Source organism: Chrysochloris asiatica, unplaced genomic scaffold (assembly GCF_000296735.1).
Source record: "Chrysochloris asiatica unplaced genomic scaffold, ChrAsi1.0 scaffold00037, whole genome shotgun sequence".
Classification (NCBI taxonomy): Eukaryota; Metazoa; Chordata; class Mammalia; order Afrosoricida; family Chrysochloridae; genus Chrysochloris; species Chrysochloris asiatica.
Genome location: NW_006408555.1, coordinates 22,985,623 through 23,012,941, shown reverse-complemented (window position 1 = coordinate 23,012,941; position 27,319 = coordinate 22,985,623). Strand labels below are relative to the sequence as shown.

Here is a 27,319-nt window from a genome sequence, read left to right as displayed (position 1 = left end):
ATTTGTCTGTGGATATCCAGGGCTCATGTATGAGATTACTAACAAGCATTACTGAATAATCAGATGAGGGACAGTTTGCTATGTCTACTAGGTGGCTAGAGTCTGATCCTCAGAGCCTATGGTTTGGACGGTCAACAACGCTTGGGCCCACAGTACAGACCGGGTCTGTACTGTCTGCATCTGAGTCCTCCTTATTTATTGATTGTTTAAGGGACACTGCCTGTCTTAGGTGGTCAGTGCGAATTCCTCAGTCTTACCAGTCATTGAGACTCATTGCAGCATGGCAATGTCTCTGTCTTAAGTACTCTTCAGCTTTAATGGTCTAAAATCTCTTAGAGTTTTTCAAGATACAAATTCAAGGATCTCACTCTCTGAGATTCTGATAGAGAATGTCAGGAGTGGGTAACTGCACAGGTGACTACTGTGCTGTGGTGGAAAATCTTGGTCATTGTTTTAGGAAGCTGTTGTCTTCTTTGGTTAGAAGCATGGTTAGAAACATGGCATTTTGTGTCAGAGAGATCTGATTTCAATTCCTGGCTTCTGTGGGATCTTGAGGCTATTTGAGTCTTAGTTTCATTACAAAATAGTGATAATCATGTCTCTTCATGTGGTAGCAGTGAGTGTTTAGGTAAGTGTTTACAAGATGCCTACCACAGTTGGGACTCAGTAAATGGAAGCTCCTAATATTACTAACGATTCTCTTTCCAGAGTGTGTCCCTTGTCAAAAGGAGGTTTCACCTTAATAAGCTTGTTTACTCTTCAGACTGAGCCACATGTAGGAAACTGCCTAGTGTTATTTGACTTCCTCTAGGTCATTTCTGGCCATTCAAGGAATACTGGTGGCAGTTGGCTGTTTTCCTAAAAGAGATCTGGAATGCTGACTCACCAGAAGGTTGGGTTGCTGAAAAAAACATTGTCCAGTTTTAGTTGCAGTTTCTGCACTTGTTAAGTTGTATCACTGAGCTTGAGTGGCGCTCACCTCAGGTTTGCTAGGCACCCGGAATGGAATGCCTTTGCAGATCCTAGTGTCCATAGAATCTGAAATATAGGTGCTGGGGTTCTCTGTCACGGATAAATTCATAGTTAAGAGTGAGTTTGTTTTGCTCTTTTGTTTGGCTGTATAAGCATGAATGAGCATGTTATATGGGCACCTTTGAGCCTGTTCAGAGTTTCCTAACTTGGATTTTCAAACCCAAACCAACTGCCATTGAGTCGATTCTGACTCATAGCAACACTGTGTCGGGTAGGGTTTCTGAGGTTGTAAATATTTATGGGAGCAGAGAGCCTCTTTTTTGTCACAAAGAGTAGCTGGTCGATTCGAACTGCTGATCTTGCTGTTAGCAGCCCAACAGGGCCCCTTAAATGGGACATAGGCATGCCAAAGTATTCATCCTTAAGTTTCTTGGTAGCTGGAAAAAACATTTTACATTGATCCATGGATGCTGTTTGATAGTATCCTTTTCTGTGTCAGTTGTAGCATGAAAAAGTTTGGAAAGTATAGCCCTGGAGGGAGGAAAGCAATTTTGATTGGTGAGAGCTGGCGAAAAGCTTATTTATTTGAACTCCCTTTCCTCCTAGGAATCATACTCAGTGAGTATTAAAGTGGTATGTGTTGTTTAGTTCATCACAGAGTTGATTCTTGGTACCTTGCTCTGTTGTCATGGTACCATATATGGTGTTTGTTGTTGTTGTTGTGAAGTGCCGTCGAGTCGGTTCCGACCCATAGCGACCCTGTACAGGGTTTCCAAGGGTGTAAATCTTTACGGGAGTAGAAAGCCTCATCTTTCTCCCGCGGAGCGGCTGGTAGTTTCGAACTGCTGACCTTAAGGTTCGCAGCCCGATTCGTAACCACTACGCTACCAGAGCTCCTTGTTAAGGGAGAAAAATGTGTTTTTATTGCTGGAGGGGAAGATCATCTCAGATGGACCCCTTCCAACCTGCCAGCCTTGAAGTGGCCTCTCAAGGTATCATAAGAATAATGGATCAAGAGACTGTTGGTATTGAACCATTGTGATTGTAAAGTTCCTTGAGAGCAAAGGCTATGCTTGCCTTTTTTTGTCTGTCACAGCCCTGGCAGAGTTCTTGGTCTACAGCAGGAACTCAGTAAATACTTACGGGTTGAAAGTTGGGAGTTTAGAAGGAGAATTCCAGGTCCATTGCCAATATTTCTGGTGATAGGATGGGCAGTGGGTAGGATGTCTTAAATGGAGTTGGGGTCACAATAAAAGAAGGATTTGCAAGACTTGAATTTCTCTTCCTCTTTCAGTCCTAATTGATATCTCTGCCTGTTATCTCATACTACACAGGACAGTCTCCTTAAATGAAGAAGAGAACCTCAGAGTGACTCTCTCCTAAAAAGAAGGCATAACAGTGTTGGTTATAAATAATATTCTTAAAAATTAAAGCGTCACATGAGTGAGTGAGTAACGTAAAAGTGCTTTTAGACACAATCACCATAATAGTTTGGTGTACAAGGGGGCTTCAAAAGGTTCATGAAAAAAATGAATTTAAAAGATAGTGAATTTTTCTCAAACTGTTTGAAGGCTCCTCATATTTCTCTAGCTTTTTTTTCTTATGCATATCCAAGTATACACATTTCTAATATATCTATTGCAGTAACTTTCAAAGCCGTAATATATGGTGATGGCTTTAAAAATGTAGCAACAGTTTAGAAAGTGAGACGTATGAGTCTTCATTCCTTCCACTGCCCCCCTCACATTCCTACACCCCATAAGCAATAACTGTTGATAGTTTCTCTTGTACCCTTTCAAGATTTTTTTTTCTTTCATAAGCATTTCTATAGCTTTTTACCTTTTTTATTGTTTTTTCATCCCTCATTGGCATGCTTTTTTTTAAACTTTGTTTTTATTGTGAATTAAGTGAAGGTTTACAGAGCAGATTATCAGTTTTATATCAGCAAACCATACACTTTATTGCATCTCAAATGATTGCATTTCTGTCTATGTAATATTACCTATCTACTTCCTTCCTGTATTTCCCATGTCCATTACTCTTCCTTTCCCAACCCTTCTGAATTTTGTTCTTAGGTAAATGCTGCCCTTCTGATGGTGAGTGGATGACCATCACATGGGTGTCCCCCATATATACCTATTTATTGCTTGGCTGAAAATTGAGCCATGGGGGTTCATTACATATTCTTTTAAACTAGTTAACAGTACATCAGGGTCATAGATTCTGGCACATAGGCATGCAATATAGTTTGCTCAGTGAATGATGTCTTGCTTTCCTTGCCATTATATATGGATTTACTGCATTCAGCAGCTGCAGAGTACTCTGTTATATAAATGCTTGCTTATTTATTTAATTCTCTTATGATGGGCTTTTGGGTTGTTGTCAGTTGTTCATTATTTTTATTGTTGATTCATTTGTTTTGTTTTTGTTTTTCAGCTTTTTATTGTGAATTGAGTGAAGGTTTACAGAGCAGATCATCAGCTTTACATACAGCAAATCATATACTTTGCTTCATTACAATGATTGCAGTCCCTTCCATGTACCAGCAGTGTTTACCTCTATTCACTTTAACGTTACATTCCTCCCTGTGTCTCCTGCTGCCTTCATCTTTCCTCTCCTAACCTCCCTTTTATTGTATATTGCCTGCTCTATCACCCAAGTTGGAGTCCTGGTATGGCGCTGCAGGTTAATGCCCTGGACTGCAAGGTCAGTTTGAACCTCAAGTTCGGTGATTCAAGCTCATCAGCCACTCCTCAAAAACCCTATACAGGGTTGCTATGAGTCAGAACTGACTCGATGGCATTTAATAAAAACAACATCACCCATGTTAACATGTGTCTACCCTCAAATTCAAGGGTCCTAGTGTGGAGCTGTAGGACAAGCACTGGACTGCTAACCACAAGGTTGGTGGCCCAAACCCAACAGCCGCTTCTTGGAAACCCTATGACGGGTCTCATGAGTCATACTGACTCCATGACACTTAACAACAACCTTCTTGTCTGTGTATAATCCCCCGCACCTCCCGTAGCCATCACAGATTGTTTCTTTTGTCAAGGAAATCTTTTCTTAAATTTTTACAACATTGGTCTTATGATTCACTAATCATAAGTGATTCACTAATTTCACTTAACATAATGTCCTCCAGGTTCATCCATGTGTGAGGTGTTTTGCAGATTCATCATTATTCTTTAATATTGCATAGATTACATTGTGTGTATGTACCAAAGTTTGTTTAACCAATGTTCTGTTGATGGGCTGTCTCCATCTTTTTAATGTGTCTCTTGTAGACAGCATATTAAAGGATTCTGTTTTCTTATCCATTCTGCTCTCTCTCTTTTTTTATGATTGGTGCATTCAATCCATTTACATTCAATGTAATTATCAATAGGTATGATAATTATACTGAATATAAGTGGATTTTACAGTGTTTAGTTCTGCTGTGGATAGAGTCGCTATGATTTGGTACCAACTCAATGGCACCTAACTACAATAACATGAGTTGATTGCTGTCTTTTTGCTGTGTGTGGTTTTTTGTTGTTGTTTTTGTGTGTGTGGTATGATGCTGTAAAATAGGCACTGAACTGCAAGGTAGGGGGTTCAAACTCACTAGCTACTCCTTGGAAACCCTAACTGAGTCCACAGCTGGATTCTTTGTTCCATATAATTTTCTGCAGTAAGTTCATTTAGTTTGGGAGTTTTCTTCGCATTTTCAGTTCTTTTGTGTTAATGCTTACTAAGTCGTTCTGATTTTCATCTTTTTACTTTTATGCGCAGGTGTATTCATTTTCTTTGAGGTTACTCTGCAATTTAATAATATTTTTTCCCTGTTTAAAACAATCTGTATTATCTTGAAATCTACTTGACTTTCTTGCCTGTTTGAAATTCTTTATCTACACTATTCTCTCTTTGTGCTTTGTAGTTGACTTCATTAAAAATTGGTGTCTCTGGTTCCCTATTTTCAGTCTTGTAGGTTTGTTTTACTTTTAATACTTGTATATGATAAGCACTGGACTGCGAACTACAAGGTCTGTGGTTCGAGCCTGCCAGTTACTCTGTAGGAGAAAAATGAGACTTTTTGCTCCCTCCAAGATGTAAAGCCTTGGAAAGCCTTTAAAGAGTCACTATGAGTCAAAACCTACTTGGTGATAAGTACCAATAGCAACATATCTGGATGGAGTTCTGGGTGGTGTTGTCATGTATGGTAATCTCAGGTTATTGTCTACTATTGTTTCTCAGTCCAAAGAACACTCTTTAGCATTTTTTGTAAAGTGCATCTTGTTATTACACATTCCTTTCATTTATCTTTATCAGGAAATATCCTAATTTTATCACTGTATTTTAGGAACAGCTTTGCTGGGATATGATTCTTGGTGGGCAATGTCATCCCATTGTCTTCTTTTTCTTTTTTTTTTGATTTTGCAAGATCAGATTTATTTGTATTCAGAAGTTATTTGCCTTTTTAACTTTCATTCTGCCATAGTGTACCATGGAGTTTTTGAAAAGCTACATGTTTGATATGACAACAGGTTGAAAGCAGAAATAGAGAACCCAACTGTCTTTTATTAAGCTAGACTTTAAAAAAGATTTGCTTGAATGTAAAACAGTGCCATTCTTTTCTCTAAAAATTGTGGAAAATACAGTTATTTTTCACGAAAAACTACTATTAATTTTAACATATAATGGATATGTTACTGCTACAAAATGAATAAGTAGTATTTTTAAATGTCAGTTTTAATTTCTAGTATGGTAAATATTAGTATAAATAAGACATAGTTATGGAATGTCCTCAGTGATTTGCTTAGGAGTATGATGGGATCCTAAAACCAAACATCTGTGAACTTCTGAAAAAGATAGTAAAATGATCTTAAGAGGAGGCATCTAACTAACCATCAGTGAAATCGGGCTGAACACCACTGGAGGATGAAACACCCAGGGTGTGGGTGATGACCAGAATTGGTTTAGTGCTCCGTCCTGCCATCTCTTAGTCAGTGATCCAGGACTGGGGTACTAGCACAAACCAAGTATCAGAACAAGTGTTGCTCTGTCCAGTGCATCCATGTGAATGAATACAGTAGGCTTTGAGTGAGAGGCATTGCGCATATCCCTGTAAACTACAGAGCCTCTTTTTTTTTCTAAGATCCTTCATTCAAAGAGCATCATTATTTGACTCTTATTCTTTGTGGAAGATGACTTTAATAGGACATACTGCTTTAGTGAAGTAACTGTTGGTTGGGAAATGAATGAAATAAGTACATTTGAACACCAGTTCTTTCTTTAGTCTCTTTGCAGATGTCCTGCTTTAGCTTACTCTCTGCAGTTACGTAGTACCATGCCAAGAAGCAGTGAAGTCAGTGTTTGTTAAGTGACTGATTGATGGATTCTTATGTAAAGTTCAGGAGAAAGTATTACTTTATTCTTGGTGGGGACAGCCTATTAACCTTGCATAAAATTCCTTTTTTTCTTTTAAAGTTTTTATTGTGAATTGAGTGGTAGTTTACATAGGAGAACATTGCCATTACCTTCTTTGTCTGCATGATTTCTGCTGAAAAATTAGAACTTAGTCTTATTGGTTCTCCTGTGTAGATAGCAGTTTGTTTTTTCCCAAGCTGCTCTCAGAATTCTTGTCATTAGTTTTGGAGAGTTTGATTTTGGTATGTCTTGGTGATTTTCTTTTGGAATCTATTCTGTTGGGAGTTTGTTCAGTTTCTTGAAAGATTATCTTCTTGTCTTTGATGATGATAGGGAAGTTTTCTTCCAACAATTCTCTGACAGTTTTCCCTATGCTTTTTATTGTCTTTCTGTTCTGGAATTCCAGTCATCTGTAAGTTGTTCCTCTCCATGGTGTCCTATACAACTCTTAGACTTCCTTCAGATTTTTTCATTCTTTTTTCTGATTGTTCTTCTAGTATACTAGTATTGAGAGATTTATCTTCAAGCTCACTAATTTGGGCTTCCATTGCTTCGAATCTTCTCTTTTGCTCTTTCAGTGTAATTGAAAAGAGTTCTTAGTATTAATCTTCTGGATTTTTAATTTCAGGTTTTATATTATTTCAGAATTTGCGTTTATTTTGTCTGTTAGTTCTTGTAGTGTTTTCCTGAATTCTTCTAAAGTTTTTACTGTGTTCTTGTTTTCCTCAATCTTTCTATCCATGCTTTGACGGTACCTAATTATTCTTCTTTTGTATTCTTTTTCAGTTAGTTCCATAATCTTTTTTTCCTCAGAAATGTTTTCTGGCGCTGCATCTTGGTCATTTGCTTGAGCCATTCTCTCTTGTTTTTTTCCTGTGAGCTAAAATTGTCTGTTGTTTCTGGGGCATTGCGGTGTTGGCATATTTGTATTTAATTAATTATATGTTGGTGTGTTCTCAGGTTTTCACTGTCTCCTCTGAGTGTAGTTAGAGAATGAAAGCATGTACACCATTCTCGTTAGCTGTTTGTGCATCTCAGTTTAGGCAAGCTTTAGCTGGTGTTGGCTGCTTTCTGTCATTGATTGGGTAGCGTAGGAGCTGGTACTGGCTCTTGCCCCGTGGATGCAGCTACAGAGAGTTAGGTTGTGGCTGGAATTTATGGGTAAGGTTTCTGTGTCCTGCTGGATGGAAATGCAACCCCCTCCCCCCCCACACACAGAATACAAAAAGGAATAAATGAACAAGGAACCAACAATGAAAAGAGAAAATAATAAAGAGAAAAAAAAAAAGTGAAAATAGGTATGAACCGGAGAAAAATAATATAATAACTATAAAGACATAAGCGGGATAGAGAAATGGAGTCAAGATAAAATAAAATTTTAAAAAACATACAACATTTAAAAATAACTAAAAAAGAGAAGAGGGACAAGAAAGTGTAACTACAGAAGAGAAAAATAAGAGAGGAAATAAAAGTAAGAAAAAGAAACACTTCGAAAAACCAGGTAGAAGGCAGATGAAAACAGAAAGACAGTAGAGAATAGGTAAGAAAGGTCAAAATGGGGGAGGAAGTGGGGGAAATGAGAAACAAGAAAAAACAGACAACAGTGGAGATTCCAAAGTTCATAGTTCTAATCGTTGGCTTCCATGGAAAAAGAACCTTGGTTCTAAATAACTTTTTTTGAGCATTATTTACTAAGTCATTATGTAGGGCCATGTGGAAACTCCTAGGAGTGAGAACTGTAGCAACCCTGAAGAGCCTTGTGTTGGAAGAATCCCTCCTGTGAGGAAAGAGAAATTCCCTCATTATATTGAGAGTCATAACGCCAGAGCCCTTCATCTGTCATCTCCAAATTCTTCTCCTTTATCTGTATCTGAAATCAAGGACTTGGATATAGCATTTCAGTGATAAGCTTGTTCCTTCAAAGAGTTGGCCACATTAATCATTGTGCCTCATCACTTCAAACTCAGGCCTTGACTAACTGTAAACTGATGGCTTCTGTAGGTTCTCTATGACCCCAAAGGTGTCACAGCAAAATTTGCCTGAGTTTACCACCACAGCCTTTGGTGGGATCACTTGCTGAGGATAAGGTAGGGTATAGATGTTGTCCCTTTGGCCCTAAGCACCACACTTGGACAGCCATGGAATCGCTGACCTTGACTTCATAAGTCAGATTTTACATCCAGCACCCATAGTAAATGTCTCTTGGATGGTCCACATGCACTGTGACCACATCCTAGACCTGTCTTTCCTACTGTACTGCAGACCCTTTAACCTAGGAACTCAAGCCAGGGACTGGAGTGCCACCCTCAGACCTGGCTTCCAGCCGCTATGAAAGTTCAGAGATGTGAAAATATGGCATGTGTAAGTGGGAGTGCTGGGTTTGAGGGGACTGAGGGGTGAATGAGGGGGCAGTAGGAAGTACTAAAAAGGGAGAAAACCACTAGAACTAGATTGAGAAGTCTTGGCTGTCCCACCAAAGAATTAGAACTTCACCCTGTGCACAGTGAACAGTCTGTGACATACTCAGATTTCTACATTTAACGGCTCTGGGAATTGTCAGGTGGATTGTTAAGGGAGAATAGGAGGGGAAGACTATTTCAGAGATTCCCTGGTGGGAGATGAAGCACCTGAACTGCAGTGTCGCAGTGCGGGCGAGGAGGAAGGGCAGAATGAAAGCTATACTGAGTCCAGGTATTTGGCAGGAGGATGACACCACTGATAGTGGTAAAGTGCCGTTGAGTTAATTCCAACTCATAGTTCCCTGTATAGGGTTTTCAAGGTGTAGCTGGTGGGTTTGAACTGCTGACCTCACGGTTAGCAGTCCAGTGCTTATCCTACAGTGCGCTACACCAGGGCTGATAGATGCATGGTGTGGTCCAGGTGAAGGTGAGGAGAAGACAGGACTGGCCACATTGTTTTAGGAACTAACCATACAGTTCTGACTGAGACCATAAATGCGCCTGGACTAGGGAGGAGGGCTGTGATTAGTCTCTGGGGTCCCTGAGGAAAGCAGGGCTGGTGAAAGGGACCTGGCAGGCACCTGGTGTGCAGAGGTCATGTGGGGAGGGAGATGGATGGCTACTGCCCTTTCGGTGGTATTTGGCCCTGCTGACTTCTCCTCTCTTTTGCTGTGTAGGTTTAGACGGGGCACTGCCTGCACTGCAGGTCTTGCCAGCCTTGCTGGAGAGGATGCTCCCGTGTCCGTGATGGGCTGTGGGACAAGTAAGGTCCTTCCCGAGCCGCCCAAAGATGTCCAGCTGGATTTGGTCAAGAAGGTGGAACCCTTCAGTGGCACCAAGAGTGATGTGTACAAGCACTTCATCACGGAGATGGACAGTGTTGGCCCTCTCAAAGCTGGGTCTCCAGCAGTCAGTCAGCACGCACATCCCTGTCCCAGTGTTCCCACTACTGGTCATACAGAACCTCCCTCAGAACCCCCTCGTAGGACCAGGGTGGCCAAATACAGGGCCAAGTTTGACCCACGTGTAACGGCCAAGTATGACATCAAGGCCCTCATTGGTCGAGGCAGCTTCAGTCGGGTGGTACGCGTGGAGCACCGGGCAACCCGGCAGCCATATGCCATCAAGATGATTGAAACCAAGTATAGGGAGGGGCGGGAGGTGTGTGAGTCAGAGCTTCGTGTGCTTCGGCGAGTGCGTCATGCTAACATCATCCAGCTGGTGGAGGTGTTTGAGACACAGGAGCGTGTGTACATGGTGATGGAGCTGGCCACTGGTGGAGAGCTCTTCGACCGCATTATTGCCAAGGGTTCCTTCACTGAGCGTGATGCCACACGGGTGCTGCAGATGGTGCTGGATGGTGTCCGGTATCTGCATGCACTGGGCATCACACATCGAGACCTCAAGCCTGAGAATCTGCTCTACTACCACCCAGGTACAGACTCCAAGATCATCATTACTGACTTCGGCCTGGCCAGCGCCCGCAAGAAGGGCGATGACTGTCTGATGAAGACAACGTGTGGTACACCTGAGTACATCGCCCCTGAGATCCTGGTTCGTAAGCCCTATACCAACTCAGTAGACATGTGGGCACTGGGTGTCATTGCCTACATCCTGCTCAGTGGCACAATGCCTTTTGAGGATGACAACCGCACCAGGCTGTACCGGCAGATCCTCAAGGGCAAATACAGTTACTCAGGGGAGGTGAGTTTGCCCTGCCCAAGCCCTGGGTATGTCGGGAAGGCCCCTGGGTGGGTGAGGATGGGGAGGAATGTATCCTGCAGCTCTTAGTCCAAGGGACATTGCTCACAGGGGCCAGGCAGGTGATGTCAAAATGTCCTCGCAGAGATTTGGAGGAGTTACCATCTAACTGTGTTTCTGAGGAGGCCTTCTGGCTGTGAAGTGAGTAGGTGGTTGAGTGATGCTAGGTAGGTCCTGTTCTAATCGTATCTGCTCTCACATCTGGGCAGAACAGTGAAAAGACAGCAGGGCTTGATATCACGGTGTAGCAGAGGCCCACATGTCTCAGACTTTAATGTTCATACAGATCTTCTGGGGATGGTGTTAAAATGCAGATTTGGAGTCAGTAGAGCTGGTTGGGGCCTGAGATTCTGTACTACTAATAAGCACCCAGGTGATGATGCTACTGTCCTGCAGACTTCACTTGAAGAAGCAAGGGTTTAGGCAAAGTCAATGGGCTGGGTAGTCTGGGCCTTGAAGAAGGTAAGACTTGGGCTTTAGGGGATCAGACTACAAGAAGGGGAATGGCACAGAACTGAGAAAGCTGGAGGTTGGCTTGGGGTGGTGGCCTGAACAGCAGGTTCACATATAACTGATACCAGACCAAGAATCATAAGGGACACCTGGGAAGTTCACTTTAAAAATAGACTCTGGAAAAAGATACATTTTTGAGTGCCTAAAGTTGAAGGAGTATGGTGACTCTGTAGGATAAACACTGGACTGCAAACCACAAAGTCAGTGGTTTGAGCCCACGAGTCACTCCATAGATGAAAGATAAGACTTTCTACTTCCACAAAGAATTACAGTCTTGGAAACCCTATACAGTATGAATCGACTCAATAGCACTTAACAACAACAACGAAGTTGGAAGATTGGCTCCTGGAGCAAGTAGGAATCATGTATCCATGTGTTTATTTTGAGCAACAAGGTCTGGAATTAAGTCCTGGCTGTAGGATGGGGACAAAAGGCACAAAGGCTTGGCTTGCTTAAAAGAGGCTTGTCAGGTATGTCCGGATGCTTTACTGGATGGAGTGGTTCAAAGGAGCCATCCCCTTTGGGGAATGAGGGATTCCGAGTTTCTCTCCTCCTCCTGCCTGCAGGGTTTGGAAAGATACATGGTTCCCATGTAAGTGACTCTTCCACCAGCTTTTCTTGTGATGCTGCAGGAGGAAAGCTTAGCCAGGGTAGCCAAGTGTCTACTAGGTGGTGTTTCTGTGGAAAGAGTTCTGGTTGTACCTCCCAAACTCTTGGCGGCTTGGTCATGGTAGAGGTGTGGTTGCTGGCCACAGATGTGATAACTGGTCTCACGTGTTTTCCTTATTCCAAACAAAGAACTTCTTGCTGTTGGCACTCTGGCCATGTTTGATTGCAGGCCAGAAGACCCAGACTCCACCTCACAGAGGCAGTGCTGTCAAAGTTGTGCCTGGTTTGCTCTGAGAGCCTGGCCCCTAGAGCTCTGTGTGACAGGGGGCAGAGGGCATGAGTCTTGCTGTGGGGAGAAGGAGATTTCCCTAGAGGTGCTGATGGAAGAAAGACTTTACAAAAGTCTGTAGTTTGCCCAGGAGTTTCTGATTCTGACAGTTGTTGATCAGGCAGTTTGTCTAATTGGAGCTTGTAGAGTCTTGTTAACTGGCTATTGATTATTTGAGGATGGGAGAAAGACTAATGTATGGGGTGAGGCATAGATTTGGACTCCTACTTTAGCCAAAAGACTGAGTCCTAAGAGTCTTCTTCCCACATTGGGGGTGAGGAGTTACTACCTAGCCTTCAGCACCCACTACCCTTCAGCTCGAGCTGAAAACACTAAGTCAAACCACTGGCTAGCTGTGGCAGAACTAGTCTGTTACAGGAATTTGGCGGACTCTGATAACAGATTCCTCCATTGCTATGGAGGGCTCTGAATAGGGTGGGATTTGTCTGGGGTATTTCTTGAGTGTGGAATCCTCGTTACTAAATTAGGTTTTCTTAGCTGAGGACCAAGCATCTTTCTTTCTATTCAGCTGGTGATTCTGCCCATTCCCAAGTGTACCTGGGGAAAATGCAGAGACCTGCCTGTTTCCTATGCCCATGGAGCTAATAATCACCTGAGGAGAAAATAGGAATAGGAAGTGGTCATAGGCTGAACTTCTCCATTGGCAGGAACATGGCACAGAGCCATAGGTCTGGTCAATCTGTAGCCTGAGCTGTAGGACTCAGGCCCTGCCCTGCCCTCCATCTAGCCATCTACCTTATACTGTCTGATGGTTGTGTGTCCTTGTGAAGGCCATCTCTGCTAGCAAGGCCCTGTCAGAACACATGTCTGAGAGTATGTCCTAGTGAGGGAGGGTGTTGCTGCAGATGAGGGACTGACAAGGTTTAGACGAGTGCATTTCCTTACCAGATGGTAAGTCCTATAACAGTAGGTGCCCTTCTAGGGTCACCATGTCTGTCTGCTTTCCCTTACAGTGGTGTCTTGTGTACACAGGCCCTGTGCAGAATACATGTGTGTGTGTTCCCCGAGGACTCCACCCTGGAGCCCTGTCAGACTTAGTGGTGTTTGTGGACTTGAATCTAGGGCTTCCTGTAGCAGGGGGATTCAGAGAAAAGGACTTTGTTGGCTCTGCTCCGAAGTAAACAGGTTGTGTGGTGCTGTAGGGAGTAAAGGGGTTTAAGTGAAGCTAGAGGCAAGCCTGCCGCTCCTGGGTGGGAGGAGCTGGGGACTATTGTGTGTGCTGGAGCCTGTTTGAGGAATTGCCATGTTACATGGGAGGGAGTCCTTTGGGTTCCCCATATTTGAAAGGATGTTACAGAAAGTGCTGTAAGAGATTAGATGAAGGAAGACATGCTGAGGGTGTTAGAAATACCTTAGTATTGGGTGGGGATGCCTGGCCATCTGGGGGTCCTCAGGGAAGAGCAGGATTCAGGTAAATGGACTTGGCATAGTACTGTGGAGCTTACAGTTTAGGAGGAGGAGTGGGGGTCTGCAGCTCTGCCGGAGAAGCAATAAATGTGAGGGCACATTGGGAGAGCGCTGCAGGCTTCCTGTGTGGCTCAGAGTCGCAGGACACGGTTTTGATATCCCCAGGTGGGCCCAGCAGTGGGGAAGCATGTCAGGCTGCTCTTCCTTCAGCACCCTGCCCACAATGCTGGCCCTGTAGCCTACAGTACAGGCCCCAGCGGTCTGCTCTTGTTACTTCTCCCTAGGCTTCCCAGTGTTGGCCTCAGAAACGTCTTGATCAGCTCTAAAGATCTACTTCAAAGGTTACTTCCTCCAGAACTATACTGACCACTGCTATATCCAGTGCTTCTGAGTGCCAGGTTTCTGGGGAACACGCAGCATCTATAGTCTCCACAGTAAGCCTACTAGGTAGGTGTTATCCCTATTTTACAGACAAGCAAACTGAGGCCAGTGAAGTTAAATAACTTGTCCAGGGTCTCACAACTAGAGGATGGCAGGCCTGAGATTTGAATCCAGACTGTCTCTCCTCTCCGACACTCAAGCCTCTGCATGTGTGTTGAAACCTGGTTTCAGCGCTGTCTTATCCTGTGGTCTGTGGATCCATCTTTCCTCTCTAGCCTGTCAGGTCCCTGAGGACAGTGTCTGAATAGCTCTCTGCTGTTGGGTCTCAGGTTTGGTGCACATTAGGTGTTTGTAGGAATATTTGAATTGGAGTATTTACAAGTGATGATTATAGGGAAGGTTTTATCTGGCTTCTCCTGAGGGGAGGCATCAGTGGTTGTTGAAGCTTGTTAGGCAGGGACCAAAGAGTGACTGTGGGAAGACAAGACGGGCATCCCAGGCCGGCTGGTAGTGTTCTCTTCTGGAGGCTGGACCCCAGGCTCTAGGGACACATTTAATAGGCTGCTGGCTTAGGCCTGTCTAGGGGCACAGGCAGGAAAGGAAGGGGTTTGAAGGCCCCAGGGGTTAATGTGCTCTTCAGTTAGAGGCAAATGCAGGAATCTTGGAAGAGGAGATAGTGCTGGGAAGGAGAAGCTGGTGATAGGCTTTCTTAAGGAGAAATCTGAATTTTTGCCCTGTAACAGAAAGAGTGGAGAGGGCCAAGCTGGGGTCACATTGGAAGTGACAGGAGGCAGATATCAGTCAGGTCTGGAGAAGGCCTTTGTGATCTTGAGAACAATTGAAGACAAAAGAGCCACCTGGAGAGAGGAAGCTTTGTGTCCCAGGCCCCCAGGAGTGCTGGAGATGCCATTTCTAGGGGGAAGTGAGTCATCATCTGTGGACTCATACTAGGGGACTGTCATAGCTCCTCTAGCTCAGAGGCTTTGTGATTCATTTAACATGAAATATGGTGTCCCTGACCTGATGTCATTGTTTTTGTCAAGAGTTCTATTCCTGGGTCAGGATGTATGGAGCAGCTCTGAGAGGACTGATGGCAGAGTGATGGATGCACCAGCTGCTTTGCCATCTGCTCCATTGTGCAACCATAATTGTTGTCCTCCATTTGTTCGGTCTCTAGCTGTGGGCACACTCAGGCAACTGCATGGGAACAGGTGGGCCCGGTCCAGGTGTAGGTGAGTGAGTGCTGTCATGGGGCCGGAGCACTGGTGGGAGTGGAAACCCACTCGAAAGGCTAATCTGCTACTCCCTGGAGAGGGGTGTTAGTGAGTGTTGGCTTCCCAAGGGTAGGTCCCTAGGCTGCAAGGTAACCAACTTGGGGTCCACTTGGGGCCATGGGGTGCTCACTAAGAGACAGTGGATTGGGTCACCTTACAGCTCTGATAGCACTGCAGTGGGAGGGTGCCCAGGACCAGCTTTGACATTTACATTCCTGTTTCAACTCTTCCCTTCGCCACTCCCTACCACAGCCATCCCACGTCATGAGGAGCTTGTTAGCTGCCGTTGAGGTCTGTTCCATAGTGTTGTCAAGGCTGTGACCTTTTGGAAGCAATACCCGACAGACCTGCCTTCTGAGGTGCCTCTGGGAAGGTTTGAACCTCCCAGCCTTTTGGCTAGTAGTTGAGTGCTTAACTATTTGTGCTACTCAGAACCTCTCCAAAGTGACTATAAACATTTCCATTCTGCTGTGGGATGCTGAAAATAAATAGATGTGGTGTGTCTCAGTGTTCTCTTGGTGAAGGGGGTCGGTACCTATGGGGCATGGTCATGCAGAAAACTGAAGAAAACTCTTCAGTTTTCTGCCTCATTTGCCACAGGGAGCAGCAGTATGAGCAGTGATGGTTCTAGATCCCATGACCCAGAGCCATGGGGAGGACTACCCCTGGGTACAGGAGAATCAGGGCAGGATGTGTATGCAGACAGCGGAGTGGAATGCTGAAAGGCATGCAGTATGCTTCCTGGTTCATGCTTGTATTCTTCTAGATGGCTTTAATAACCTCAGCTGTCCCACCAAGAGTCTGGATGGGCTGTATCAGACTCAGCTCAGCACTCTTCTTTTGCTCCCCCTGTTCCCAGGGTGAGCAGTAGCTTTCCCATGTCTGTCTTAATAGCTGACAGCAGAAGAAAACACAAATTGACTTAGCCTTTTTCTTTGCTGTGAAGCAGCCTCAAGCCTGTCTTGTCAGGTGGCAGCTGCCTTTCAGGTACTGGATGATGACAGATGCTGCCCCCATACCTGTGTGGACAGGATGCCCACATCACCAGAACTTCTGGTACATAGTTGTTCAGGAGATGATCTCTGTTTCACTGCAGAAACCCTCATACTGAGTCAGACTGGGAGGTAACTCGTTGGTCTGCTGGGTGTGGACAGTGGGCTGTCATTGGTTACTGTGGTTGGAGACCTCTTGGAAGAAGGCAGGGGATTCCCTGGATAGTAGCTCAGGAAACTGGGATAGCCAGACAACAAACACAGTCTGGTGGCTGGTGGCAAGAAAGGAGACAGCAACAATTCCCACACAACCCAGACACAACCATACCTCCTACAGCTCCACCTACTGGTCAAGGGCAACTATCTGTTCCTATACCTCTTGATCAGCGATAGACAAAAGCTAACACCAGTCAAATTTGCCCTCAGCTGTGCTACATGAACAGCAGAGAACTGTATATGCACTCACAGTCTCTATTATATCCACCAGGAGATAGGTGGTGAGTGCCTAAGAACAAATCAACATAAATTGTTATTATATGCAAGTACAACACCATAATGTCTTGGAGGAAACAGAAAATTTCAGTTCATGTGAAGAAACAAGACAGAGTAGCTCAAACAGATGACCAAAACACAGAGCCAAAAGACCTTTCTGAGGAAGAAATGACATTGAAACTACCTGATGAGGAATTAAAAAGAATAGTATTTAGTTATTTCCAGTGTTTTGAGAGAAAGGTAGAGAAAATTGCAGGTTAAATTAGGGAAAGCACGGACAAAATTTTAGAAGAATTCAGGAAAACACAAGAACAAACTGATAAATGAAAAATTAGAAACTACAAAAGCAGCAAAAAGAAATTCAGAAGATTAATAGTTGTTCTTAAGTACCATGGAGTCGGTTCCGACTCATAGTGACCCTGCACAAGGTTTCTGAGGCTGCAGATCTGTACAGGAACAGAAAGCCTCATCTTTCTCCCGCGGAACAGCTGGTCGTTTTGAACTGCCAACCTTGAGGTTAGCAACCCGATTTGTAACCACTACACTGTCATAGCACCTTAGAAAATTAATATTAGGATTTTATAAATAGATAATATACTGAAAGGGCAAAGGAATAGATTTGAATCAATGGACGGTCAAACTAGTGAATCTGAAGACAAATCTCTTGATACTGGTCTGCTACAGAAACAATCAGAAAGGAAGAAGAAGAACAAAAATCTGAAGAAAGCCTAAGAGTTCTGTGGACACCATCAAGAGGAATAATTGTTGTGATGAGAATTCCAAAAAAGAGACAGGAAAAAAAGCATGAGAGTTGTTGGAAGAAAACTTTCCTAGCATCATGAAAGATGAGAAGCTAAGCATTCAAGAAGCTAAACAAACCCCAATCAGGATAGACGCCCCCCCCTTCCAAAAGAAAATCACCTAGACATAATTAAACTTTCCAAAACCACAGACAAGGAGAGAATTCCTGAGAGCATCTTGGGGAAAATGAAAAGTTACCTATAAAGGAGAAGCCATTAAACTAAAGTCTGTTCTCTCCACAGAAACCATGCAAGCAAAAAGGCAATGGGATGTCATATGTAAAACTGAAAGAAAAAAATTGGCAACCAAGAATCATATACCCAGCAAAATTGTCCTTCAAATACGATGGTGAAATTAATACATTTCCAGATAAGCAGAAAGTAAAGGAATTTTTAAAAACAAGACCAACCTTACAAGAAATACTAAAGGAGTTCTTCAGACAGAGAACCAACAACAGACTAGCTGACATTAACACACATTACAACACCAACCAGAAGTAGTCACCCCAGAAACAAGTATCCAAAGTAAAACAAACCTACAAGACTGAACATAGGGACTTTCAGCAAGATGGCAGACTAGGCAGATGTGCTACACTGACCCTCTACAACAAAAGTACAAGAGACCAAATAAAATAAACACAGATGAAAATTCCAGCACCCTGAACTCCAGAAGAAAGGTTAAGAGAGGTGTCTTGAATGCTTGTTAGGAGGAAAGGCTGATAATTATACTGAATATAAATGGATTTAACTGGTAGGTTAGAATGGATAAGCAAACAGGATCCTTCAATATGTTGTCTACAAGAGACACATCAAAAAGATGGAGACAACCTAATGGTTAACAGAAGAATGGTTAAACTTTGGTGGTACATATGCACAATGGGATACTATGAAACGTGGATGAAGAATGAATCTGTGAAACACCTCACAACATGGTTGAACCTGAAGGACATTATGCTGAGTGAAATCAGTCAATCACCAAAGGCCAGACATTGAATGAGACCCATGTTGTAAAAAGTTAAGAAAAGGTTTTCCTGATAAAAGTAACAACTATGATGATTATAGGCGGTGGAGGTGTGCCATGGAGTCGGTTTCGACTCATAGTGACCCTGCATAGAGTTTCTGAGGCTGTAAATCCTTACGGGAGCAGAAAACCTTATCTTTCGCCTGTGGAACTGCTGGTAGTTTTGAACTGCTGACCGTGAGATTAGCAGCCCAATTTGTAACCACTATGCTAACAGAACTCCTTGAGGGTGGTGGGACAGGAGAGAAGATTATTCATGGGCTAGAGGGTAGACACATGTTTACACTGGTGACAGGACAGACAATATACAAGAGGGAGGTTAGCAGAAGAAGGATGAATATAATGAGAGACACAGGAAGGAATGCAATAGTTAAAGGGAACAGAGGTAAATATTGCTAACTGTTGGTACATTGAGGGGATTGCCACCATGTAATGAAGCAAAGTCTAGGATTTGCTGAATATAAAACTGATGATCTGCTCTGTAAACCTTCATTCAATTCACCATAAAAAGTTGCGGGGGAAAAAAGACAGAAAAAAAGAGAACAATTAGTAACATAGACAATTAATAGACTAAAAAGAGGGAATAATGTAGTTGCAGAACTTCCAAAAGTAGATTTCAAGATAGACTGTTTTTAATTTCGGAAGAAATTAATGTGTTACTTGGGTGACGGAAAAGGCAATATACAATTGAGTAGACACACAGAACAGTCGTGGAAGGGAGAATAAGGTATACCCACAAATATATATATAGGTTCGATGGGATATTTGTATGTGGGTTTTTACCTTTGCTGCAAATATATCCATGAATGTGGAGGAGCATACAGGAGGCAAAGTTATGAAAACTTAAACATAACCAAACAGTTTGAGGGAGTCAGTTTCTGGGCTTTGGGGTCTCAGGACCATAGTCTCAGGGAACAACAAGGTTAAATTCACAAAAATCATGTTCTATGTCCTACTGTAGTTAGTAGTGACTGGGGTCCTAAAAGCTGGGGAGCAGTCATCTAGGGTGCAACTATTGGTCTCTCTCTGACCAGCGGAAAGAAGAGTGATGAAAATTGAAGATACATGGCAACAGCTCAGGGGACTAATGGACCATGCTAACTAACATCAGTTTCTACTATCCTAAGACCAAAAGAACTAAATGCTGCCTGGCCTAACACTATCAACTGTTCTAAAAGGGACCACATTAGAAAATCCTGGATAGAGTGCGAGAAACAAAACTTAAAAGTCATAAAAGAGAGCAGGTTTCCATGGCTGGATGGCCCCGTAGTCGTCCTTCAGATCTGGATCTGGATCTGGATCTGAACTCAGCCCTATGACTCAATTTTCAGCCAAATAAACAAGTGTCTAAAGGGAACGATACTAGTATGTACATATTAGAATAATCAGTGGTGCTCAAAAGGGCAGCATTTACACAAGGATGAAGTGTGGCGCTGTGGGTTAGTGTCCTGGACTGCAAGGTTGTGTTTGAACCACAAAGTTGGTTTAAACTCACCAACCGCTCCTCAGAAACCCCATTACAGAGACAGCACTTAACAACAGAGTTTGGGAGGGTTAGGAGAAAGAGGAATGGAAACAGGAAACCTGGAGAAAGTAGAATAAGTGATATATTACATTAAGGGGATTGTAATCAGTGAGATGAAACTAGCTAATGGAGGTGCCTTGCTCGGATCACTTAGAACATCTCAGTAACTAGGGTCAGAGCTGTCTTTCAGCACGGCTGCGTCCCACCCTCATCCCATCTGCAGAGCTGTCTCGAACAAAGGGGGTGCTTCTCAGAATGTGTTCAGAGCAGGCCCTGACCCACCATCCATCGTCTCCCTCTCAAGTGTTTCTCATTGTCTGTCTCCACCTGGATAACACTGCTCTTTCACAGACCCTGTCACTTCCAGGCCCTCTTGTCTCTCTGGGAGCTGTCAGAATTGTGATCTCGCCCACACTGACCTCTTTAGATGTGCTGACAGCCTCCCACATGCGTCCCCTCCTGCCTCCACTAAACTACAAGCAGGCTCTTGTTTCCACAGAGGCGGTGAAAGTGACCTGGCCCACCCATCCCCCACCAGTTGTACCTCGCCAGTTAGTTCTCCCGTCATACTCAGTCCATCTCCCCATGGAAGCATGGGGTCTAGAACAGCCCTCTACACCATTATGACTGCTGACTTGGAACAGGAGGCTAAGTCACCTTCATTCTCCTCTTACTCTGTCATTCATGTCATCTGAGTGTCTGCCCTGAGCTGTCTGCTCAGGATTCCAGGAACACAGACCTCAAGAGACAGAGTACACAGTTATGAGGTGCTAACAGTCTCTGAGGTTACGAACTCCCTCAGAAATTAGAATGGGAGGAAATTGTTGTTTCTTTTAAAAAAGTCAGGTTGGGCACTCACTGCAAACCACCTGGCCTCAGCAGAACCCATGAGAAGAATAGAAGAGAGATCATTCTGTAGCAGGCTCTTAAATCCAGACCTTTCCAGGGCTGCTCCAGGGCATTGTTAAAAGCAGACACTACTTGCAGATACTGTTGTCCTCCTGATTCCAAAGTGAGCTAGCAAGCAGCATCCTCCCTGTCTCCCTCCAGTGCCTCTTCACTTTCTGTGCCCTGAGCAGGAGCAGGTGGGTTGCAAGCTTTCATTATGCTACTTATCTCAAGTTTCAGAATGCAGCTTTACTAACCTTTACATTGTCATACCTTTTCTCATTTTATTTTTATCTTCATTTTCTGCCTCTTTTTAAACTCCATTCTCTTTCTTCTTTTTTCACCTTCCAGGCTCTTTTCCCCCACGTCCTTTTCTTTTCTGCTGCTTGTTCCCCACCCACCCCTCGCTGTGTCCTGGGGTGGTGGATTCTGTCTACTCTGGAAGCCTGGACACCAGGATGGTGAGTGTCTTGATATTTGACGGGATGCTTGCAACATGGGCTAGTTCTTCTGAGGTTTCAAAAACACATTTCCTCATGGACAGTCTTAGAGTGTGGTATTCTTCATGTCATAATTATAGCTGTGCCCTCCTGAGTAAAATTGAAGCTCTGTTTCCCAGAATTTCTCCTGTGCCCTTTTCCCTACTCTCACTGAGGCCCAGAGGCCCATGTAAGTACCAGAAGGAGGCTTTGGAGGGTGGGAATATGGGCCTGAAAATACATCTTGAGACAAAGCTGGGGGCAAAGTGAATCATGGTAGCAAAGCCCAGGTTTCTTTCCTCCCTTCTTTTCCCAGCAGCTCTTTGTTGGGGCCACCTTATCTGCCAGGGCACCTTTCCCAGAGCCATCATGGGCTGAAGAAAGAACCCAGAGAGGTCAAGAGGTAAATTCAGCTTACAGGCCAGATGTATGCTCTGCTATCATACAACCAAATGAAGAAGAAAGATAGACAGGGTTTGTGAAAACTGGAAGGGAACTCATGGCTTTCAGCCCCTTCATGTTCCAAGTGATCCAGAAACAGCACTGATGGAGCTGGGGAAAACCCATAGGGTATTTTTCTGCTGCCCAGAATGCTTCGTGGCTGCCAGCCATAGACACACTCATGTGGCTTCCTTCAGGGGCCTAAGCTGTTTGGGAAGCAGGTGGGTAGGTCTGCAGGTACTGAACTGGTGTTGAGACCAGAAGTGTAGTTGTGGGTGAGGGCTGGAAGCCCTGTTTGAAGCTTCAGCAAGGTTTCCAGAGGTCACAATTCTGGAGGTCAACTTAAGCAGCCCCTGCTCTACTGTCAGTATGCTGAGTTGAGGATTTTTCTGCTGGATGTCCCTCTGCAGTTCACCAGGGTTAAGTTAGGTGTTGCTGGCACAGTCTGATTCCCAGGTCAAGGCATCTTAAATCACAACTAACTTGGGGGGCCCTACCTGGTTCAGCTCCTTGCAGCTCTTCAAGGATGGGGAAAGCTTGGGTTGCTCTTGAGGGGTGGGCTGGCTCTTAGACAAATGAGTCCATTGGCATTCTGCACACAGCTGCACCGCTGTGCTGACTGAAGAGGCGAGAGAGTCTGGGGTAGTGATCGATCTGGCTCACTTTGGCACTAACCATCTGGCTGCTCAATGAGCAGCAGGGGTTGATGCCTGGTGCGAGTCTGTGCCACTCCGAAGATGGAGATGCTTAAGTCCATGAGATGGGTCTGGGGAGAGGCTCATCCAAGACAGCATCTCTGCAGGGGTGCTTCTAGCTTGGCGTTGTGGGTGGCGTTGGTTTGACCAGATGTGGATGTGAATAGGGAAAACTGTGTTCAGGTTCCTGGCTGGTGCACTTTTACTTCACTACCATTTACTCTGTCCTCTGCAGAAAGGTGCTCCTCTAGTGTCTTGATGGGACCAAGAGGTTGTTGTTGTTACGTGCCGTGGAGTCGGTTCCGACTCATAGAGACCCTGCACAGGGTTTTCGAGACTGTAAATCTTTATGGGTGCAGAAAGCCTCATCTTTTTCTTGCGGAACAACTGGTAGTTTCGAACTGCTGACCATGAGATTAGCAGCCCAATTCATAACCACTACACTACCAGAACTCCTTGACTATATAGCCTGGTCCCAGCTATGTTTGGGCTAGCTCAGCCTGCCAACTCTTGGAAGCCAGGCTGAGCTGCAGCTTGTACCCTGGTGATCGGAGAAAGCAAGGCATGGCAGCATGCAGGTTCTCATGACTCAAGCTGTCAGGCTGTAGGTTTCTGTGCCCATTAGGTGTCCTGTGAGACCTACTTATCTCTGTCTCTCAAATAAGTGTCTAAGGTCCGCACTGACCCCTCCCAGTGGCTCCTTTTGTTCTATGGCTGCCTAGAGTGGTGAACTGAAAGTTGCTGTAGCAACTGTCTAGTCCAGTCCCTTTATGCTGGCCTGTGTACTGAGCCCTAAACTACATGGTCCCTCAGGGGAATGCAGACCAGGCTGCTTTGGGGAATAAGGTTGGCTTTTGCTTGTACTCTGACTGATTCTAAATAACACCCTCTCGAACTGCAAGGTGTCCTTGGACTCTTGTAGCTGCCTTCTTAGGGTCAGTGTCTCCCCAAGATCCTTGTGAGTTGGCCCTCATGGGTGTGGGGACTCTTGTCAGGTGGCTGTTTGGGAACATGATTGTACTGTCACTTTTTTCTAGAACAGCTCAAGATTTGCCTCCTAAAGGGCAGATGAGGATATTAAGTCAATTCCAACTCATAGTGATCCTGCATAGGGTTTCCAAGGAGTTGCTGGTGAGTTTGAACCGCCGATCTTGCAGTTCAAACTGACCTCATGGTTGAATGCTTATCCTATGGCACCATACCAGGACTCCAGATGAGGATGATACCTACAAATAAATCCTCCCTTTCCTCAGGATTCCCGTGGGCTCTCCTTACCCTAGCCCAGTACAGAATTGGAGGACAGAGACCCAGCCTGGAGTTAACAGTAGTCATTGTGTAAAGGTGTCTGCTCCATACTGGCTTGTTGGCTTCCCCAAGTGTAAGATTTTCCTGAGCTCCCTGGAGTGTATATTCAGGGGTTCTCCAAGATGAGGGGTCACATGGCAGAGCAGACTGACCCTACCCAACAGGAAGGTGATGGTATCCTTGGCATCCCAGCTGAGCCATTTGCAGCAGGCTCAGGGAAGGTCTGATCCCTCAGCCTCTGGGAACACCAGAGCCCTTGTCAGTTGGGCTTCCCAGAGATACCCAGCTCCGAGCAGGACAGCCCTCCTCCAGCAGAGGGACATGCAGACCCAGGGAGTCAAGGCCTCCTGGCTGAACCCAATGGCCCGGAAACAGCTCTAGGAGAGGTCACCCACCAGGTGACATCCCTGGGCTTGCATGCCTATTGCTATACCAGCTCAGCACAGTCTCATGGGGATAATAAATTTTAAATCACAATCTCAAGGTTCTAGCTGAATTAATCGTTGTAAGCACAAGGCACTTAGAGGGCATCTTAATGTAGTGGAATGAGGCTGGCACAGAACACTGCTAGGGAGCCCCTGCATGGCTTAGAGAAGTTATGTAGAAGTTATGTAGAGAGGGCCCTGGAGAAAGACTTCTTGTCCCTGCCTATCCCCATGAGTCCCCTGTCTCCTCAACTGACTGAGAAATCTCGTGATTTGAATGGTTTCTCTTTTTCTGTGGCTGGTAGGCTGGGCTCATGCAGAGTCTGATAACCCCCCACCACCACCACCATCATTTGAAAGGAGGTCAAATCCTTTCAAGTGTTAGGAGTTTCCCCTCAAAGTGGTCTGGTGTGAGCATTCAGGTATTGAAGCTTAACTCTGACTTGAAACATGGGGGTACCTTTAAGTGACTTTCTTTAAATCCCCTCAAGATATGGTGATCCTGGGGATAGTGTGTCGGGAACCTTGGCAGAGACCACCTTTCTGAGCCAGGCTTTGGGTCCACAGCACCTTAGAAGCTTGCTGCCTGGTAAATGGGACTCTTTTATCAGAGAGTTAGACTTCTCATCACCCAGAGGGCAGCCCCTGCCCTGCAGCTTGGGCCAGTTTTGGGTGGTGGGATGGGGGCCCCAGAATACTCTATATGGAATGAGGCAGTACTGCTCCATCTAGGGGATGCTGGCCAGGCTGGGTACTGTGGTGGCGGCATTGTTGGGATGGGGAGGACAGTGTTAAGTGCCCTTGCTCTGATGCCTGTCCTTGATTCTAGCCCTGGCCCAGCGTGTCCAACCTGGCCAAAGACTTCATTGACCGCCTGCTGACGGTGGACCCCGGCGCTCGCATGACAGCACTACAGGCCCTGAGGCACCCATGGGTGGTGAGCATGGCAGCCTCTTCATCCATGAAGAACCTGCACCGCTCTATCTCCCAGAACCTTTTCAAACGCGCCTCCTCGCGCTGCCAGAGCACCAAATCTGCCCAGTCCACACGTTCTAGCCGCTCTACGCGCTCCAACAAGTCTCGCCGCGTCCGGGAGCGCGAGCTGCGGGAGCTCAACCTGCGCTACCAGCAGCAGTATAATGGCTGAACCTGGCTATGGTGCAGATGTGCATGGTCCTGGCTGTTTGAGCCTTCTCTGGATAGGCCTCTATAGCCAGAGGTAGGTGGAAGGTGGCCCCAGCCCCATCTCTGGGCCTTTAGCCATCTCTGTTATCACCCTTGGCCTGGGCCTGGTACAACAGAATGGAGGTGGCCTAGGGGGGCACTATGTGCCCCTGAATTGGCAAACTGGCCAGGTACTGTTGCCTCTTCTGGTGGGCAAATGTTCTGGTTACAATTTGGGGAGCCTTGACGGAACCTAGGCTTCATTCTCTCATTCTGTGACTTTCTCCAGACCAAAGGGGCATGCAGTGCAGGGTGAAGGGTATCCTGTAGGCCCAGAACTTTTTAGAACAACCTTCTCTGCACAGGTTTCCTTCCTGGTCCCTTTCATTTCATGGCATCTTGATGAAGATGATGCTTGTACCCTGACGGGGTCTAAACAGTACCCTGCCTCCCAGCCAACAACTGCCTGCCTTCATGGTGCCCCAGACACCCTTCCTGACCCCAGGGCTGGCTAGGGCCTATGGTGGTAGGCCATGGCATAAATAGATGTGGGCTCTTTTGGACTGTGTGGCCATCCTGGGACTTGCAGCAGGCTTGCCCCAAGCTCAGCCCTCTTTGATGATAAGAGAATTCCAGTCCATCCCCAGCCCAGCATCCTCATTGCCTTTGCAAAGCCCCCTATCACCTCCTTCTCCCCCTTGGAAACCTGTTCTATTCCCCAGGTGCCTCCTTCCCAACTGTGGAGGATTAAAGCGAGCCCCACTGCTGCTGCCTGGGGATGGGGCACCTGGGCCAAGGCAGAGGGGAACCCCATCAGAATTCCATTGCCAGTCCTTCTGCCGCTCCATCTCAGCAGTTGCATGAAGATGCCATGTAGCGTTTGGAATGGGTGTGAGCAGCCTGGGAGTGACCACCTTGCACACCCATTGGGGAAGCGGAAAGGGAAAGTGGGAAGACAGGAGCTGTTGAATTTGTGAGGGTCGTGGGCTGCTCGGTCCTCCTTTTCTGCTGAACCTCGGTGCAGCTCCCCTGGGAACTTAGCCATACTGTGTGATCTGCCTCTGAACCCTGAGTGCCTCTGGGCACTGGCCTTCTCACAGCTGGCCTTGCCCATCCTGCCCACCCCTGCTTCCTTTCCCAGCATCTCTTTCAGGCTGGGCTCCACTGAGTTTTAACTGGAGGTGGGTGGGGCTAGGTGGCCGCTTTTCCAGAGGTCTGAGCCAAAACCATCCCCAAACCCCCTCCCTCCACAGCTGCTTCTAGGGGTTGGGAAGGGTCAGGGCCCAGCTTTGACCTTAGCTGGACCACAGGGTCCCTGCCAGCAGGGAGGGTTTGGTCCCTACTCAGCTCCTTTTGGTGGGCATCCTTGGGCCAGGCTCTCCTTTTCTGTGCATGCCCCCTTCAGTGGGAAACCAAGTCAGAGACCAACCACTCAATGCCATGTTGACTGTGCCTTACACAACCCCTCCCTCTGTCCACCTGTGCCCCAGGGCAGGAGACTGTGGAGAACCTGAACCCTATAGCCCTTCACAAACCCCCAAGTGCCTCTGGGGCCTGAAGCCCTGGGGATTTATTCCTTCTTGGATCCAGGTTAGGCCTGGTCCTGAGGATATAGGCCAGAGGGATTTAGAAACCTGGACCTTTGCTAGCCAACCCCCGCCCCCCAGACCTTCAAGCCATGGACTGGATGGAGAATGTGCACTTATTTATTTTGTGTACTCATTTTGTAAATGTATCCTCTGTACTCAATAAACAGGCTGCCCACCCTGGGGAAGGCTGCCCATTTGTTCCAGGATCCTGACTTCTTATTGGAAGGACCAGGGGCTGCCTAGTAGGTGGTGGGGTGGACACCCAATCCAGGCATGGCTACTGAGGAACACGCTCACTCATCAGAAGAGATACTCCAAGTGAGGACTGGGACCCCCAGAACAAGTTTGATAGACAAGAATGCACAGAAT

At 45.6% G+C, this 27,319-nt stretch overlaps 1 protein-coding gene across 1 annotated transcript in view; it reads left to right on the top strand.

Annotated features, from left to right (window-relative positions):
* Positions 1 to 25,368, top strand: part of PSKH1 (protein serine kinase H1) — a 27,099-nt gene extending 1,731 nt beyond the window's left edge. The window contains exons 2-3 of the mRNA XM_006860236.1: positions 9,518 to 10,544; positions 25,027 to 25,368. Of these exons, the coding sequence (XP_006860298.1) occupies positions 9,588 to 10,544; positions 25,027 to 25,344 (1,275 nt within the window). The 5' untranslated portion in view covers positions 9,518 to 9,587 and the 3' untranslated portion in view covers positions 25,345 to 25,368. The remainder of the gene's footprint in view (positions 1 to 9,517; positions 10,545 to 25,026) is intronic.
* Positions 25,369 to 27,319: the final 1,951 nt, after the last annotated feature.